Source organism: Trichomycterus rosablanca, chromosome 10 (genome assembly GCF_030014385.1).
Source record: "Trichomycterus rosablanca isolate fTriRos1 chromosome 10, fTriRos1.hap1, whole genome shotgun sequence".
Taxonomy (NCBI): domain Eukaryota; kingdom Metazoa; phylum Chordata; class Actinopteri; order Siluriformes; family Trichomycteridae; genus Trichomycterus; species Trichomycterus rosablanca.
Genome location: NC_085997.1, coordinates 39,625,891 through 39,641,921, shown reverse-complemented (window position 1 = coordinate 39,641,921; position 16,031 = coordinate 39,625,891). Strand labels below are relative to the sequence as shown.

Genomic DNA, 16,031 nt, shown 5'->3' with positions numbered 1-16,031 from the left:
CTGAGATAATAAACAGGCTGACGCTCAGGTAAACTTCCACTGCACTTTTTCAGGGTTGGGACGTACAAACCGGATTCCAAAAAAGTTGGGACACTAAACAAATTGTGAATAAAAACTGAATGCAATGATGTTGAGGTGCCAACATCTAATATTTTATTCAGAATAGAACACAAATCACAGATCAAAAGTTTAAACTGAGAGAATGTATCATTTTAAGGGAAAAATATGTTGTTTCAAAATTTCATGGCATCAACAAATCCCAAAAAAGTTGAGACAAGGCCATTTTTACCACTGTGTGGCATCCCCCCTTCTTCTTACAACACTCAACAGACGTCTGGGGATAGAGGAGACCAGTTTCTCAAGTTTAGAAATAGGAATGCTCTCCCATTCATGTCTAATACAGGCCTCTAACTGTTCAATCGTCTTGGGCCTTCTTTGTCGCACCTTCCTCTTTATGATGCGCCAAATGTTTTCTATAGGTGAAAGATCTGGACTGCAGGCTGGCCATTTCAGTACCCGGATCCTTCTCCTACGTAGCCATGATGTTGTGATTGCTGCAGAATGTGGTCTGGCATTATCTTGTTGAAAAATGCAGGGTCTTCCCTGAAAGAGATGACGTCTAGATGGGAGCATATGTTGTTCTAGAACCTGAACATAGTTCTCTGCATTAATGGTGCCTTTCCAGACATGCAAGCTGCCCATGCCACAAGCACTCATGCAACCCCATACCATCAGTGATGCAGGCTTCTGAACGGAGCGTTGATAACAACTTGGGTTATCCTTGTCCTCTCTGGTCCGGACGACATGGCGTCCCAGTGTTCCATAAAGAACTTCAAATCGTGACTCATCTGACCACAGAACAGTCTTCCATTTTGCCACACTCCATTTTAAATAACCCCTGGCCCAGTGCAAACGTCTGAGCTTGTGGAGCTTGCTTAGAAATGGCTTCCTCTTTGCACTGTAGAGTTTCAGCTGGCAACGGCGGATGGCACGGTGGATTGTGTTCACTGACAATGCTTTCTGGAAGTATTCCTGAGCCCATTCTGTTATTTCCTTGACAGTGGCATTCCTGTTTGAGGTGCAGTGACGTTTAAGGGCCCGGAGATCACGAGCATCCAGTAGAGTTTTACGGCCTTGACCCTTACGCACAGCGATTGTTCCAGATTCTCTGAATCTTTTGACGATGTTATGCACGGTTGATGATGATAACTTAAAAGTCTTTGCTATTTTACGCTGGGTAACACCATTCTGGTATTGCTGCACTATCTTTTTGCGCAACAATGGTGGAATTGGTGATCCTCTTACCATCTTGGCTTCTGAGAGACACTGACACTCTGAGAAGCTCTTTTTATACCCAATCATGTTGTCAATTGACCTAATTAGTGTTAATTGGTCTTCCAGCTGTTCGTTATATGCTCAATTTCCTTTTTCCAGCCACTTATTGCTACTTGTCCCAACTGTTTTGGGATTTGTTGACACTGAAATTTTGAATCAACATATTTTTCCTTTAAAATGTTACATTTACTCAGATTAAACTTTTGATCTGTCATCTATGTTCTATTACAAATAAAATATTGACATTTGCCATCTCATCATTGCATTCAGTTTTTATTCACAATTTGTTTAGTGTCCCAACTTTTTTGGAATCCGCTTTGTATACTTGGTGCGTTTATGTCGCTCATTCTGCTTTAAACCTTCGTTAATGTTCGTCGTTTTGAGGCATTATGGGAAGATCGGTCAGTGTTAACTGTAAACCGTACAGGGTCACGATTTTATCAACCGCTCTATCCTGGTCTGGATTCCACCTTAAATTCCAGAGAGTTTGCATCCTGAACGATACAATCATCAGCAGATGAAAGGGTTTGCACCATAGGGTGCACCAAGTCCTAATCCGCCCCTAAATTCGCTGGTTGTTCGACTAGTACTGTGCGTAAAGGCATGCTTCAGCTTCCATATATAAATCCGTCCATGTAATGTGCTAGCTCACCACAAGAGGGCGACATTTCATCCAGTCTAATTCACACTGCACACAGTTTCATCTGGACAGCACTTCCGATAGGTCTTTTTTTCGATTGCTTAGGGGTCCCAAAAATTACACCCCTTCCCCCCCAACCTAATCCTGCGCTCACACCGGCAGCGTAGTCATCTAACGCTGGGTAGTCCATCACTGACTGTATGGTCGACATGATCAAAAAAACATTGACATTTTCAGCGATTAGTGAACGCTTTTATCTAAAACAACTTACAGTACTGTGACAGTATACAGTCTTTGAGGGTTAGGGGCCTTGCTCAAGGGCCAAACAGTGGCAAGCTGGCTGTGGTGGGGCTTGAACAGGCAACCTTTCGAGTACTAGTCCAGTACCTTAACCACTAGGCTACAACAGCCCTAAGATGACATTTAGCGAACACTTTTTTTTTTTCAAAGTGACTGACCACAATTTGAGCAGTTGAAGATTAAGGGCCTTGCTCAGGGGCCCAACCGTGGCAACCTGGCTTGAACCGGCAACCTTCTGATTACTAGTCTAGTATCTTAACCACTGAGCTACCCCCTACTGCTGTGTTTGTTCTTTCTCTTCCATCTCTAGTAGGAACGATGATCTAAAAACCAAAAACGGAGTGTAGTGCTTCACCGACTCTGCTCAACGCTCGATTCCTATTGGTTAGTCTCTGCAGCGTTTCACTCCTAATTTGCATAAATTTAAGATTTGCTCCGCCCCCAATTAAAAACGATCATCGGGTCGCCGCCGGGATCAGGACCCTGTTGATCGTATGTGCAGTGAGCAGGTCTCCACCCTGAAGTGCCCCAGCATGCCGACAGGACAGGTTAAAAACAACCACCACACACACACACACACACACACACACACACACACACACACACACACACACAGTACGACACGACACGACAGCCACACCCACGTGTTAGAGCAGGAGAACATCAACCCAACCTCACACTCCTCAGCGTTACTTACCAGGCTTTCTCCTGCAGAGAGCGACACACAAGAGAGGATTCAGACTAAACATCACCGAAAACAACAAATACAAACATGATCAGGATTAAAGTCCCGTCCGCACGTCACACGTCCGTACCTTCGACCTCGTGGTGCGCTCGGAGCGCTTAGCGGCCGCCGCCGCCATCTTCAGGATGTCCGGGTTACTCTTCGACTTCATGATATCTGAGAAGAGAAAGGGGAAAAGACGTGATTCAAAAATCCACTCGGAGCGAGAATGTAATCCTGTTACAACCCTGATATCAGGATGTAGTCGAAGGGCAGGTGTAGCCTAGTGGTTAATGTACTGGACTGGTATGGATGAAAAGATCTCTGCTTCAAACCCCACCACTGCCAGGCTGCCACTGTTGGGCCCTTGAGCGAGGCCCTTAATCTTCAATTGCTTAGACAGTATACTGTCACAGTACTGTAAATCACTTTGGATAAAAGCGTCTGTCGAGATGTTTCATCTCCTCTCTGCTCGACTTCATCTCATTTATTAATAAACGTCCATTCCTGCATTTCAGATAAAGTTGGGACGGTAAAGCATTTACCGCTCTGTACCGTCTCCGTTCCTTCTCGCCACACTTAAAAGTTCAAACGTTTGGGCACCGAGGACGCCGAGCGACGACGTGTTTCCGTTATTTTGTCCCGTTCTTCCTGCAGACACGTCTTCATGTGTGGAACAGTTCAGGGTTCAAGATTCTCCTCACGTCCTCTATCGGGGACAGAGCAGGAGCAGCTTCCACAAAAGGCTTCAGAGTCTCTGAGGAGCAAAGATGATCAGAGGATCCAGTTTGTCCACAAATGTGTGAGAAAATGATTCAAATGATTAAAAACGACGTTCCTCACAGAAAGATCAGAAGAGATTTGCATGTTCTCCCTCTACAGTGCAGAATATCATTAAACCATTCAAGGAATGTGTGAAAGTAGAGAGTACGGGTGCTGGAGCGTCCTGCCTGCAGTCCTGCTCTGTCCCCGATAGAGGACGTGAGGAGAATCTTGAACCCTGAACTGTTCCACACATTAAGACGTGTCTGCAGGAAGAACGGGACAAAATAACGGAAACACGTCGTCGCTCGGCGTCCTCGGTGCCCAAACGTCTCTTAAGCGTCGTGAGAAGGAACGGAGACGGTACAGAGCGGTAAATGCTTTACCGTCCCAACTTTTACTGGAATGTTAAGCAGGTCTAAAATGCAGGAATGGATGTTTATAGAAATATCTCATATTTTTAATATCGTCCCAATGATGTACCGTATCCTCCGTGCTGCACCTCCTCCGGTGAAGGTTCTCCCAAAGCCTCGTGAGCCAACTGCAGCTGCTCCTTCAGCTTCCCCAGATCTCGCTCGGCTTTGGCCTTCACGATGCTCAGCTCCGTGTAAATGTCTTTATACTTATCAGTCGCGTACTTCTTATCCTAAAACACCGAGAATTGAAAAATAATTCATTTTAAACAGATTATGGAGACGAATTAGCGCCAAACACACTGAAATGGGACCCACCCACATCATGCTGCTACTCTTTTATTCTGTGCAATAACTCAAGTATTTAACACCAGGCATTTAATTTTATTTACTTCACCGGTAGCATGTTTACAGTAACACTGTGCAACAACAATTAACTCACCACTGCTAACTATGTGCAAAACTTAATGTATATATATATATATACACACAGTACCAGTCAAAAGTTTGGACACACCTTCTCTTCAGTGGTTTTTCTTGATTATTTTTATTTTCTACATTGTAGATTAATACTGAAGACGTCCAAACCATGAAGGAACACGTGTGGAATTATGTAGTGAACAAAAAAAGTGTTAAACAAACCAGAATATGTTTTATATTTTACCAACTCTACCTCTGCACAGCACAACTGATGCTCTCAAACACATTAAGAAAGCAAGAAATTCCAGAAATTAACTCTAGACGAGGCACAAACGTTAATTGAAAACCGTTCCAGGTGGCACCTCATGAAGCTGATTGAGAAAATGCCAAAAAGTGTGCAAAGCTGTCATGAGAGCAAAATATAAAACACATTCTGGTTTGTTTAACACTTTTTTGTTCACTACATAATTCCATACGTGTTCCTTCATAGTTTGAATGTCTTCATTATTAATCTACAATGTTGAAAATTAAAAAAAAATCAAGAAAAACCACAGGAATGAGAGTGTCCAAACTTTTGACTGGTACTGTATATACAGTGCCTTGCAAAAGTATTCAGCCCCCTTGAACTTTTCAACCTTTTGCCACATTTCAGGCTTTAAACATAAAGATATGAAATTGTAATTTTTTGTGAAGAATCAACAACAAGTGGGACACAATCGTGAAGTGGAACGAAATTTATTGGATATTTTAAACTTTTTTTAGAAATAAAAAACTGAAAAGTGGGGCGTGCAATATTATTCGGCCCCCTTGCGTTAATACTTTGTAGCGCCACCTTTTGCTGCGATTACAGCTGCAAGGCGCTTGGGGTATGTCTCTATTAGTTTTGCACATCGAGATACTGAAATTTTTGCCCATTCTTCCTTGCAAAACAGTTCGAGCTCAGTGAGGCTGGATGGAGAGCGTTTGTGAACAGCAGTTTTCAGCTCTTTCCACAGATTCTCGATGGGATTCAGGTCTGGACTTTGACTTGGCCATTCTAACACCTGGATACGTTTATTTGTGAACCATTCCATTGTAGATTTTGCTTTATGTTTTGGATCATTGTCTTGTTGGAAGATAAATCTCCGTCCCAGTCTCAGGTCTTTTGCAGACTGCAACAGGTTTTCTTCCAGAATGGTCCTGTATTTGGCTCCATCCATCTTCCCATCAATTTTAACCATCTTCCCTGTCCCTGCTGAAGAAAAGCAGGCCCAAACCATGATGCTGCCACCACCATGTTTGACAGTGGGGATGGTGTGTTCAGGGTGATGAGCTGTGTTGCTTTTATGCCAAACATAACGTTTTGCGTTGTGGCCAAAAAGTTCGATTTTGGTTTCATCTGACCAGAGCACCTTCTTCCACATGCTTGGTGTGTCTCCCAGGTGACTTTTTATAGATATCTTTGAGAAATGGCTTTCTTCTTGCCACTCTTCCATAAAGGCCAGATTTGTGCAGTGTACGACTGATTGTGTCCTATGGACAGATTCTCCCACCTCAGCTGTAGATCTCTGCAGTTCATTCAGAGTGATCATGGGCCTCTTGGCTGCATCTCTGATCAGTCTTCTCCTTGTTTGAGCTGAAAGTTTAGAGGGACGGCCGGGTCTTGGTAGATTTGCAGTGGTCTGATACTCCTTCCATTTCAATATGATCGCTTGCACAGTGCTCCTTGAGATGTTTAAAGCTTGGGAAATCTTTTTGTATCCAAATCCGGCTTTAAACTTCTCCACAACAGTATCTCGGACCTGCCTGGTGTGTTCCTTGGTCTTCATGATGCTCTCTGCGCTTTAAACAGAACTCTGAGACTGTCACAGAGCAGGTGCATTTATACGGAGACTTGATTACACACAGGTGGATTCTATTTATCACCATCAGTAATTTAGGTCAACATTGGATCATTCAGAGATCCTCACTGAACTTCTGGAGTGAGTTTGCTGCACTGAAAGTAAAGGGGCTGAATAATATTGCACACCCCACTTTTCAGGTTTTTATTTCTAAAAAAAGTTTAAAATATCCAATAAATTTCGTTCCACTTCACGATTGTGTCCCACTTGTTGTTGATTCTTCACAAAAAATTACAATTTCATATCGTTATGTTTGAAGCCTGAAATGTGGCAAAAGGTTGAAAAGTTCAAGGGGGCTGAATACTTTTGCAAGGCACTGTATATACTATATATTTTTTACTTTACTTAACGTGTATTTTATGTCTGTCTACAATGTCTGTGCAATATTTCTTCTACTTAACGTATATCTTTTTAAACTTGGCACAAATCCCCACAGTCAATCTACACGCCCCACCATCGTGTTACTCTTTACTTTCGTTGTGTAACGCCCACCGTTGGTGACGCACGCTTGGCTCCCAAAAACTGGTGGAAACGCGCGTCGGTTCTCTAAAAAACACCAAGGTTTAAAGAAACCTGAACAGAACCGGTTCAAGAACCAGAACCAGGGTTCTTTTGGTGGGAAAGCGTTGCGTGTGCTGCTTCCACTGAACCAAAACAAAACGCCCAACATTCAGTGCATTTCAGTCCAAGCGGTGCTGTATTAGTGCCACAATCACAACTAATCACCGTCCAATCACAATCCAGTACTGAATCTAGGGCGTGGCTGTTCCAGGATCGACTTCAGACCTTCCCCATGTTGTCTAAAAGCTAATCATCTTTGAAAAGCTCGTAGTCGTCTGTAACTAAACCCTCGACGTGTTAAATTAAAGTCTTTATTTCCTCTTTCACTCTTTTCTTACTAGTTTCTTAGCCGCACCCTAGATTCAGTACTGGATTGTGATTGGACGGTGATTAGTTGTGATTGTGGCACTAATACAGCACCGCTTGGACTGAAATCCACTGAATGTTGGGCGTTCTGTTCGGGCTCAGTGGAAGCAGCACACGGTGAAATGTAGTGACGCTCTCGAGAGACGCTACATCAACACGGCAGAGGTTTTACTTTTGATTTTGTTACTGTGGCGCATTGATGTGTGTGTGTGTGTGTGTGTGTGTTCGGCACTGATTCCTCTCCACAGTTGATGACCATCTCGGTCTGGATCATTAATTTAAAGACGTACTCTCTGTGCAGCCTGTAGTTCATCTTTTAGTGAGTTGATCTCCTGCTTCAGATACTGCACCTCCGATTCCTTCACCCTCAGCATGACCTGTTAGCAAACACACAGTCACCAACAATGATCACTACCAGATTTATTCCTCTCCAAACCATCTGCACTTTAACATGTTTTTTTTTTAATATCTCCCTTCCTTGAAAAAAAGAGTAACGGATGAATTAATTGGGGAAAACAAAGTGCTTTACACTTCGACATCTTGGACATTTTGACCAAGCGATTGCTAACTGAATTGCCGTAGGACCGCTAGTGTAAGAGACGTTTCTGTGCTGTCGTGTGCTGACAGTGTTTGATGTGTGTGTTTATACAACAGTTAGTTCCGACCTTACAATCTGATTGGTTGAGAAGCGTTCTAACCGTGCTGATATTGGTGATAACGGCGCGGCCTTTTCACACCACAACTGTATCACTCCGCTGACGCGTCGCCATTAACGACGAGCTTCATGCACACAAACGCGCACGCAGGCGACACCGACTTTATTCCCGATCTCCTTTTAAATCCGTGATCTGATACACAATCTAGTGCACTATGTAGGGAACATAAATCAATTGTCTAATTCACTATCTAGTGCACTATGTAGGGAACTTAAATCCGTGATCTGATACACAATCTAGTGCACTATGTAGGGAACATAAATCCGTGATCTGATACACAATCTAGTGCACTATGTAGGGAACATATATCCGTGATCTGATACACAATCTAGTGCACTATGTAGGGAACATATATCCGTGATCTGATACACAATCTAGTGCACTATGTAGGGAACATAAATCCATGATCTGATACACAATCTAGTGCACTATGTAGGGAACATAAATCCGTGATCTGATACACAATCTAGTGCACTATGTAGGGAACATAAATCCGTGATCTGATACACAATCTAGTGCACTATGTAGGGAACATAAATCCGTGATCTGATACACAATCTAGTGCACTATGTAGGGAACATATATCCGTGATCTGATACACAATCTAGTGCACTATGTAGGGAACATAAATCCGTGATCTGATACACAATCTAGTGCACTATGTAGGGAACATAAATCCGTGATCTGATACACAATCTAGTGCACTATGTAGGGAACATATATCCGTGATCTGATACACAATCTAGTGCACTATGTAGGGAACATAAATCCGTGATCTGATACACAATCTAGTGCACTATGTAGGGAACATATATCCGTGATCTGATACACAATCTAGTGCACTATGTAGGGAACATATATCCGTGATCTGATACACAATCTAGTGCACTATGTAGGGAACATAAATCCATGATCTGATACACAATCTAGTGCACTATGTAGGGAACATAAATCCGTGATCTGATACACAATCTAGTGCACTATGTAGGGAACATAAATCCGTGATCTGATACACAATCTAGTGCACTATGTAGGGAACATAAATCCGTGATCTGATACACAATCTAGTGCACTATGTAGGGAACATATATCCGTGATCTGATACACAATCTAGTGCACTATGTAGGGAACATAAATCCGTGATCTGATACACAATCTAGTGCACTATGTAGGGAACATAAATCCGTGATCTGATACACAATCTAGTGCACTATGTAGGGAACATATATCCGTGATCTGATACACAATCTAGTGCACTATGTAGGGAACATAAATCCGTGATCTAATACACAATCTAGTGCACTATGTAGGGAACATAAATCCATGATCTGATACACAATCTAGTGCACTATGTAGGGAACATAAATCCGTGATCTGATGCACAATCTAGTGCACTATGTAGGAAACATAAATCCGTGATCTGATACACAATCTAGTGCACTATGTAGGGAACATATATCCGTGATCTGATACACAATCTAGTGCACTATGTAGGGAACATAAATCCGTGATCTAATACACAATCTAGTGCACTATGTAGGGAACATAAATCCGTTATCTGATACACAATCTAGTGCACTATGTAGGGAACATATATCCGTGATCTGATACACAATCTAGTGCACTGTGTAGGGAACATAAATCAATTGTCTAATTCACTGTCTAGTGCACTATGTAGGGAACATAAATCAATTGTCTAATTCACTATCTAGTGCACTATGTAGGGAACATAAATCAATTGTCTAATTCACTATCTAGTGCACTGTGTAGGGAACATAAATCAATTGTCTAATTCACTATCTAGTGCACTGTGTAGGGAACATAAATCAATTGTCTAATTCACTATCTAGTGCACTATGTAGGGAACATAAATCAATTGTCTAATTCACTGTCTAGTGCACTATGTAGGGAACATAAATCAACTGTCTAATTCACAATCTAGTGCACTATGTAGGGAACATAAATCAATTGTCTAATTCACAATCTAGTGCACTATGTAGGGAACATAAATCAACTGTCTAATTCACAATCTAGTGCACTATGTAGGGAACATAAATCAATTGTCTAATTCACAATCTAGTGCACTATGTAGGGAACATAAATCAATTATCTAATTCACTATCTAGTGCACTATGTAGGGAACATAAATCCGTGATCTGATACACAATCTAGTGCACTATGTAGGGAACATAAATCCGTTATCTGATACACAATCTAGTGCACTATGTAGGGAACATAAATCCGTGATCTAATACACAATCTAGTGCACTATGTAGGGAACATAAATCCGTTATCTGATACACAATCTAGTGCACTATGTAGGGAACATATATCCGTGATCTGATACACAATCTAGTGCACTATGTAGGGAACATATATCCGTGATCTGATACACAATCTAGTGCACTATGTAGGGAACATAAATCCGTGATCTGATACACAATCTAGTGCACTATGTAGGGAACATATATCCGTGATCTGATACACAATCTAGTGCACTATGTAGGGAACATAAATCCGTGATCTGATACACAATCTAATGCACTGTGTAGGGAACATAAATCAATTGTCTAATTCACTATCTAGTGCACTATGTAGGGAACATAAATCAACTGTCTAATTCACAATCTAGTGCACTATGTAGGGAACATAAATCAATTGTCTAATTCACAATCTAGTGCACTATGTAGGGAACATAAATCAACTGTCTAATTCACAATCTAGTGCACTATGTAGGGAACATAAATCAATTGTCTAATTCACAATCTAGTGCACTATGTAGGGAACATAAATCAATTATCTAATTCACTATCTAGTGCACTATGTAGGGAACATAAATCCGTGATCTGATACACAATCTAGTGCACTATGTAGGGAACATAAATCCGTTATCTGATACACAATCTAGTGCACTATGTAGGGAACATAAATCCGTGATCTAATACACAATCTAGTGCACTATGTAGGGAACATAAATCCGTTATCTGATACACAATCTAGTGCACTATGTAGGGAACATATATCCGTGATCTGATACACAATCTAGTGCACTATGTAGGGAACATAAATCCGTTATCTGATACACAATCTAGTGCACTATGTAGGGAACATATATCCGTGATCTGATACACAATCTAGTGCACTGTGTAGGGAACATATATCCGTGATCTGATACACAATCTAGTGCACTATGTAGGGAACATATATCCGTGATCTGATACACAATCTAGTGCACTATGTAGGGAACATAAATCCGTGATCTGATACACAATCTAGTGCACTATGTAGGGAACATAAATCCGTTATCTGATACACAATCTAGTGCACTATGTAGGGAACATAAATCCGTGATCTAATACACAATCTAGTGCACTATGTAGGGAACATAAATCCGTTATCTGATACACAATCTAGTGCACTATGTAGGGAACATATATCCGTGATCTGATACACAATCTAGTGCACTGTGTAGGGAACATAAATCCGTGATCTGATACACAATCTAGTGCACTATGTAGGGAACATAAATCCGTGATCTGATACACAATCTAGTGCACTATGTAGGGAACATAAATCCGTGATCTGATACACAATCTAGTGCACTATGTAGGGAACATATATCCGTGATCTGATACACAATCTAGTGCACTATGTAGGGAACATAAATCCGTGATCTGATACACAATCTAGTGCACTATGTAGGGAACATAAATCCGTGATCTGATACACAATCTAGTGCACTATGTAGGGAACATAAATCCGTTATCTGATACACAATCTAGTGCACTATGTAGGGAACATAAATCCGTGATCTAATACACAATCTAGTGCACTATGTAGGGAACATAAATCCGTTATCTGATACACAATCTAGTGCACTATGTAGGGAACATATATCCGTGATCTGATACACAATCTAGTGCACTATGTAGGGAACATATATCCGTGATCTGATACACAATCTAGTGCACTATGTAGGGAACATAAATCCGTGATCTGATACACAATCTAGTGCACTATGTAGGGAACATATATCCGTGATCTGATACACAATCTAGTGCACTATGTAGGGAACATAAATCCGTGATCTGATACACAATCTAGTGCACTATGTAGGGAACATAAATCCGTGATCTGATACACAATCTAGTGCACTATGTAGGGAACATAAATCAATTGTCTAATTCACTATCTAGTGCACTGTGTAGGGAACATAAATCAATTGTCTAATTCACTATCTAGTGCACTATGTAGGGAACATAAATCAATTGTCTAATTCACTATCTAGTGCACTATGTAGGGAACATAAATCAATTGTCTAATTCACTATCTAGTGCACTATGTAGGGAACATAAATCAATTGTCTAATTCACTGTCTAGTGCACTATGTAGGGAACATAAATCAATTGTCTAATTCACTATCTAGTGCACTGTGTAGGGAACATAAATCAATTGTCTAATTCACTATCTAGTGCACTGTGTAGGGAACATAAATCAATTGTCTAATTCACTATCTAGTGCACTATGTAGGGAACATAAATCAATTGTCTAATTCACTGTCTAGTGCACTATGTAGGGAACATAAATCAACTGTCTAATTCACAATCTAGTGCACTATGTAGGGAACATAAATCAATTGTCTAATTCACAATCTAGTGCACTATGTAGGGAACATAAATCAACTGTCTAATTCACAATCTAGTGCACTATGTAGGGAACATAAATCAATTGTCTAATTCACAATCTAGTGCACTATGTAGGGAACATAAATCAATTATCTAATTCACTATCTAGTGCACTATGTAGGGAACATAAATCCGTGATCTGATACACAATCTAGTGCACTATGTAGGGAACATAAATCCGTTATCTGATACACAATCTAGTGCACTATGTAGGGAACATAAATCCGTGATCTAATACACAATCTAGTGCACTATGTAGGGAACATAAATCCGTTATCTGATACACAATCTAGTGCACTATGTAGGGAACATATATCCGTGATCTGATACACAATCTAGTGCACTATGTAGGGAACATAAATCCGTGATCTAATACACAATCTAGTGCACTATGTAGGGAACATAAATCCATGATCTGATACACAATCTAGTGCACTATGTAGGGAACATAAATGTGTTTGTAACGCGAACAGTTAGCTTAACAGCCCAGTTAGCAGCTCCTAGAAGTTCTGTTATCATTCATTTCCTTTGGTGTCTGTGAGAGGTTTTTTATTTCTTTTTTTCCCTTCGGAGGTTCTTACCTTTTTCTTCTTGTTGTTCTTACCTCCCTGAAATGAGTTTTTGCAACTTAGGATGTCTGCTTTGTAGTGTTAAACTTTATATTGGTTGTGGAACTACTTTTTGGAGGAAGGTTTTGTCAATATTAAAGCATATTTAATATGAAATTCAGGACTTCTTTGATTTATTTTCTTTCTTTCTTTATTTAACTGTTGTATAAAAGCAATAGAACACTCGAGGTCGTGTGTTATCGGGAATAACGTCACGGCTGTGATGATCTACTCGCCTTCGCCTCGTGCCTGCGACCGAATCACAGCCGTGATGTTATTCGCGATAACACACTCCCTCTGGTGTTCTATTGCTTAAACGTATTGAGGCATTTTGTTCCTTTGTGGATCCACAATCAGTGTAAAAGTGCGTTTCTCTACACACGTGATCGTCTCGGTGCTGCGCCTTATTTCTTTCTTTATAAACCCAGTAACTCTAAAGACGCCCGGTTACACTAGGACGCCTCATAGTGCAGATTAACCAGTAAAGCGGTGAAACATGCTGGCACACCTGAGCTGACTTCTCACCCCTGAGCTCGAGTCTGAATCTCAGCTCTGTTACCGGAAGGTTGGGCGTCTATACTGATATTAATTGGCTGGTCTGAGGTTTGGATTCCTGATCGATGCCGCTGCACAGAAACGGGGGATCATGGAGAATGCTGCGTGACTGTCAGTAAGTATTTATTTCTGCAGGCAGGCAACATGTGAGAGGCGTCTAATATGCCCTCACCACAAGAGGGCGCATTCTCAGCCGGCCTCTCATTCACACACAGCCAGCAATATCTACTAGTACAGCACTACTAATGTCTTCAGATGCTTAGGGATCCATGTGTGTGTGTGTACCTCTAGTTCGTACAGCTCCTTCCCCTGAATAACTGTACCATGTTCCCCGTCCTCATTGCTCATCGATCTCATCTTGGTAATCTCAGCCGCCAGACGGTTATTCAGCTCCTTGAACACACAGACGCCGTCAGGTCGCTACTCGTGGCAGGAAAAAGCCGCCTGTACGTTTAACACGTGTGTGTGTGTGTGTGTGTGTTAGATTAGCTCACCTGGTTGTGCGCGTTGAGCTCCTGGTTCTCTCTCTGGCACTGGCGCAGGGCCTGGCGCTCGGCCTCCAGCGCCTGTGCCAGGTGAGCGTTCTCCAAACACTTCTGAGAGTACTGCTCCGACAGAACCTCGATCTCCCTCTGGAACGACAGCAGCTCCTCCCTGACGAATGAAAAATAAGGATAAAAAAAGATTTAAGAGGGGATTAAGGGCGCATTCACATGAGAAGTGGCAAAACCGCTCCACATGTATCTGTGTTTATCTGGATTCTCCTCCCCGTTTCACTTTTAAACTTGTGTTACAGCTCCAGCTTCTGAGAAACTGTGAGAATCAGAATCAGCTTCTCCCAGAGTCTAAAACGCTTCTGGTTGAGAATAAAGCTTAACGTGGTTTAATGTAGTAAAAGAAGGAGACAGGAGCACTAAACTTCTCTTCATTATTACTGCTCATAAGTTCCTCCACTAATCACATTCCTCACTCGCTGTTTTACTACAGTAAGTCACGCTAAGTTTTGTGCAGAAGTGGTTTTGTCACTTCTCATGTGAATGCGCCGGTGCTGAAGGGAATACAGTATTCCAACATCGAGCATCTCCAGCATTAAGAAGCGTCAGGAAACAATAAAGAAGTAAAACTAAAGTGCAGCTTTTATTGTATTTTTATTGATGTGTAACTGTTAGTAATTGTATTTCAGTGTGTTTATATTATATTCGTGTTATTTTCAGTGTTTAAGTGTCAAAAACAACCTCATTATTTTACATGAGACTAAAATATCTGCAGCTCCACGGGACCATGGACGCATTAACAGGTTCTCCCAAACATCCTTATGGGGAAAAATACCTCGGAACTCAACGTCTTTAAAACTCGACACCACTCCCAGAACCGACTCACGTCCAGTTTTAAGGTACCGCTGTACACTAATGTCTGGGGCCGAGTGGCCGAACCAGCCTAGCCACTGGGAGGCGCACTCAGGGTTCAGGAACAGAACAGTGATGGTAACGCTTCATTCTTGTAGATCTGTGATGCGAGTATTATTGTGTTCACCTCGGATGCTTGGTGAGTAAGGAAACGGGTAACAGGGACACAAGGGGGCGCCATCCGAAGTCCCGTTCTCACCGCACATGATGGGACAGTGACGGTCTGACGACTGATTATTTATATATATATATTTTTTTATTTGCACAGACACGACAAAAGTGCCGTCACACTTCATAGGAAACGGAGGCACAGCGGCACAAAAGCGGTTCTGCAGGTTCTAGGACTCCTGGCAGGCAGGTCGGGTAAACAGAAGGAAGCAGCGCACAGCTGCTAATCCCGCCGTATTAGCGGATATAATAATATACAATAACAATATAATCCCCGACTTCATTGTATGGGCGGTTTCATTTCCGATGCGGATCAGGTGAGGAACGTGAAAGGTGATTTTCAAACCTCAAGTCAGACTGACTGTGATGATTCTGAGCTTCCTTCAGACCTCTAGATTCCTCCAGTAGATGGATTAGCCGCACTACACCGGCCCCCCTAACCTTAACCCCCTAAAGTGAGACTGAGTAAGTATATAAATGGGTGTCGGAGCC

At 41.7% G+C, this 16,031-nt stretch overlaps 1 protein-coding gene across 2 annotated transcripts in view; it reads right to left on the bottom strand.

Annotated features, from left to right (window-relative positions):
• The window catches only part of mprip (myosin phosphatase Rho interacting protein), a 59,869-nt gene that overhangs the window by 2,570 nt on the left and 41,268 nt on the right, over positions 1-16,031 (bottom strand). For both annotated transcript variants that reach the window (XM_063003330.1, XM_063003331.1), the window contains exons 19-23: positions 14,460-14,619; positions 14,251-14,358; positions 7,692-7,778; positions 4,245-4,407; positions 3,091-3,176 (exon numbers count right to left, since the gene is read on the bottom strand). In XM_063003330.1, coding sequence (XP_062859400.1) covers positions 3,091-3,176; positions 4,245-4,407; positions 7,692-7,778; positions 14,251-14,358; positions 14,460-14,619 — 604 coding nt within the window. The remainder of the gene's footprint in view (positions 1-3,090; positions 3,177-4,244; positions 4,408-7,691; positions 7,779-14,250; positions 14,359-14,459; positions 14,620-16,031) is intronic.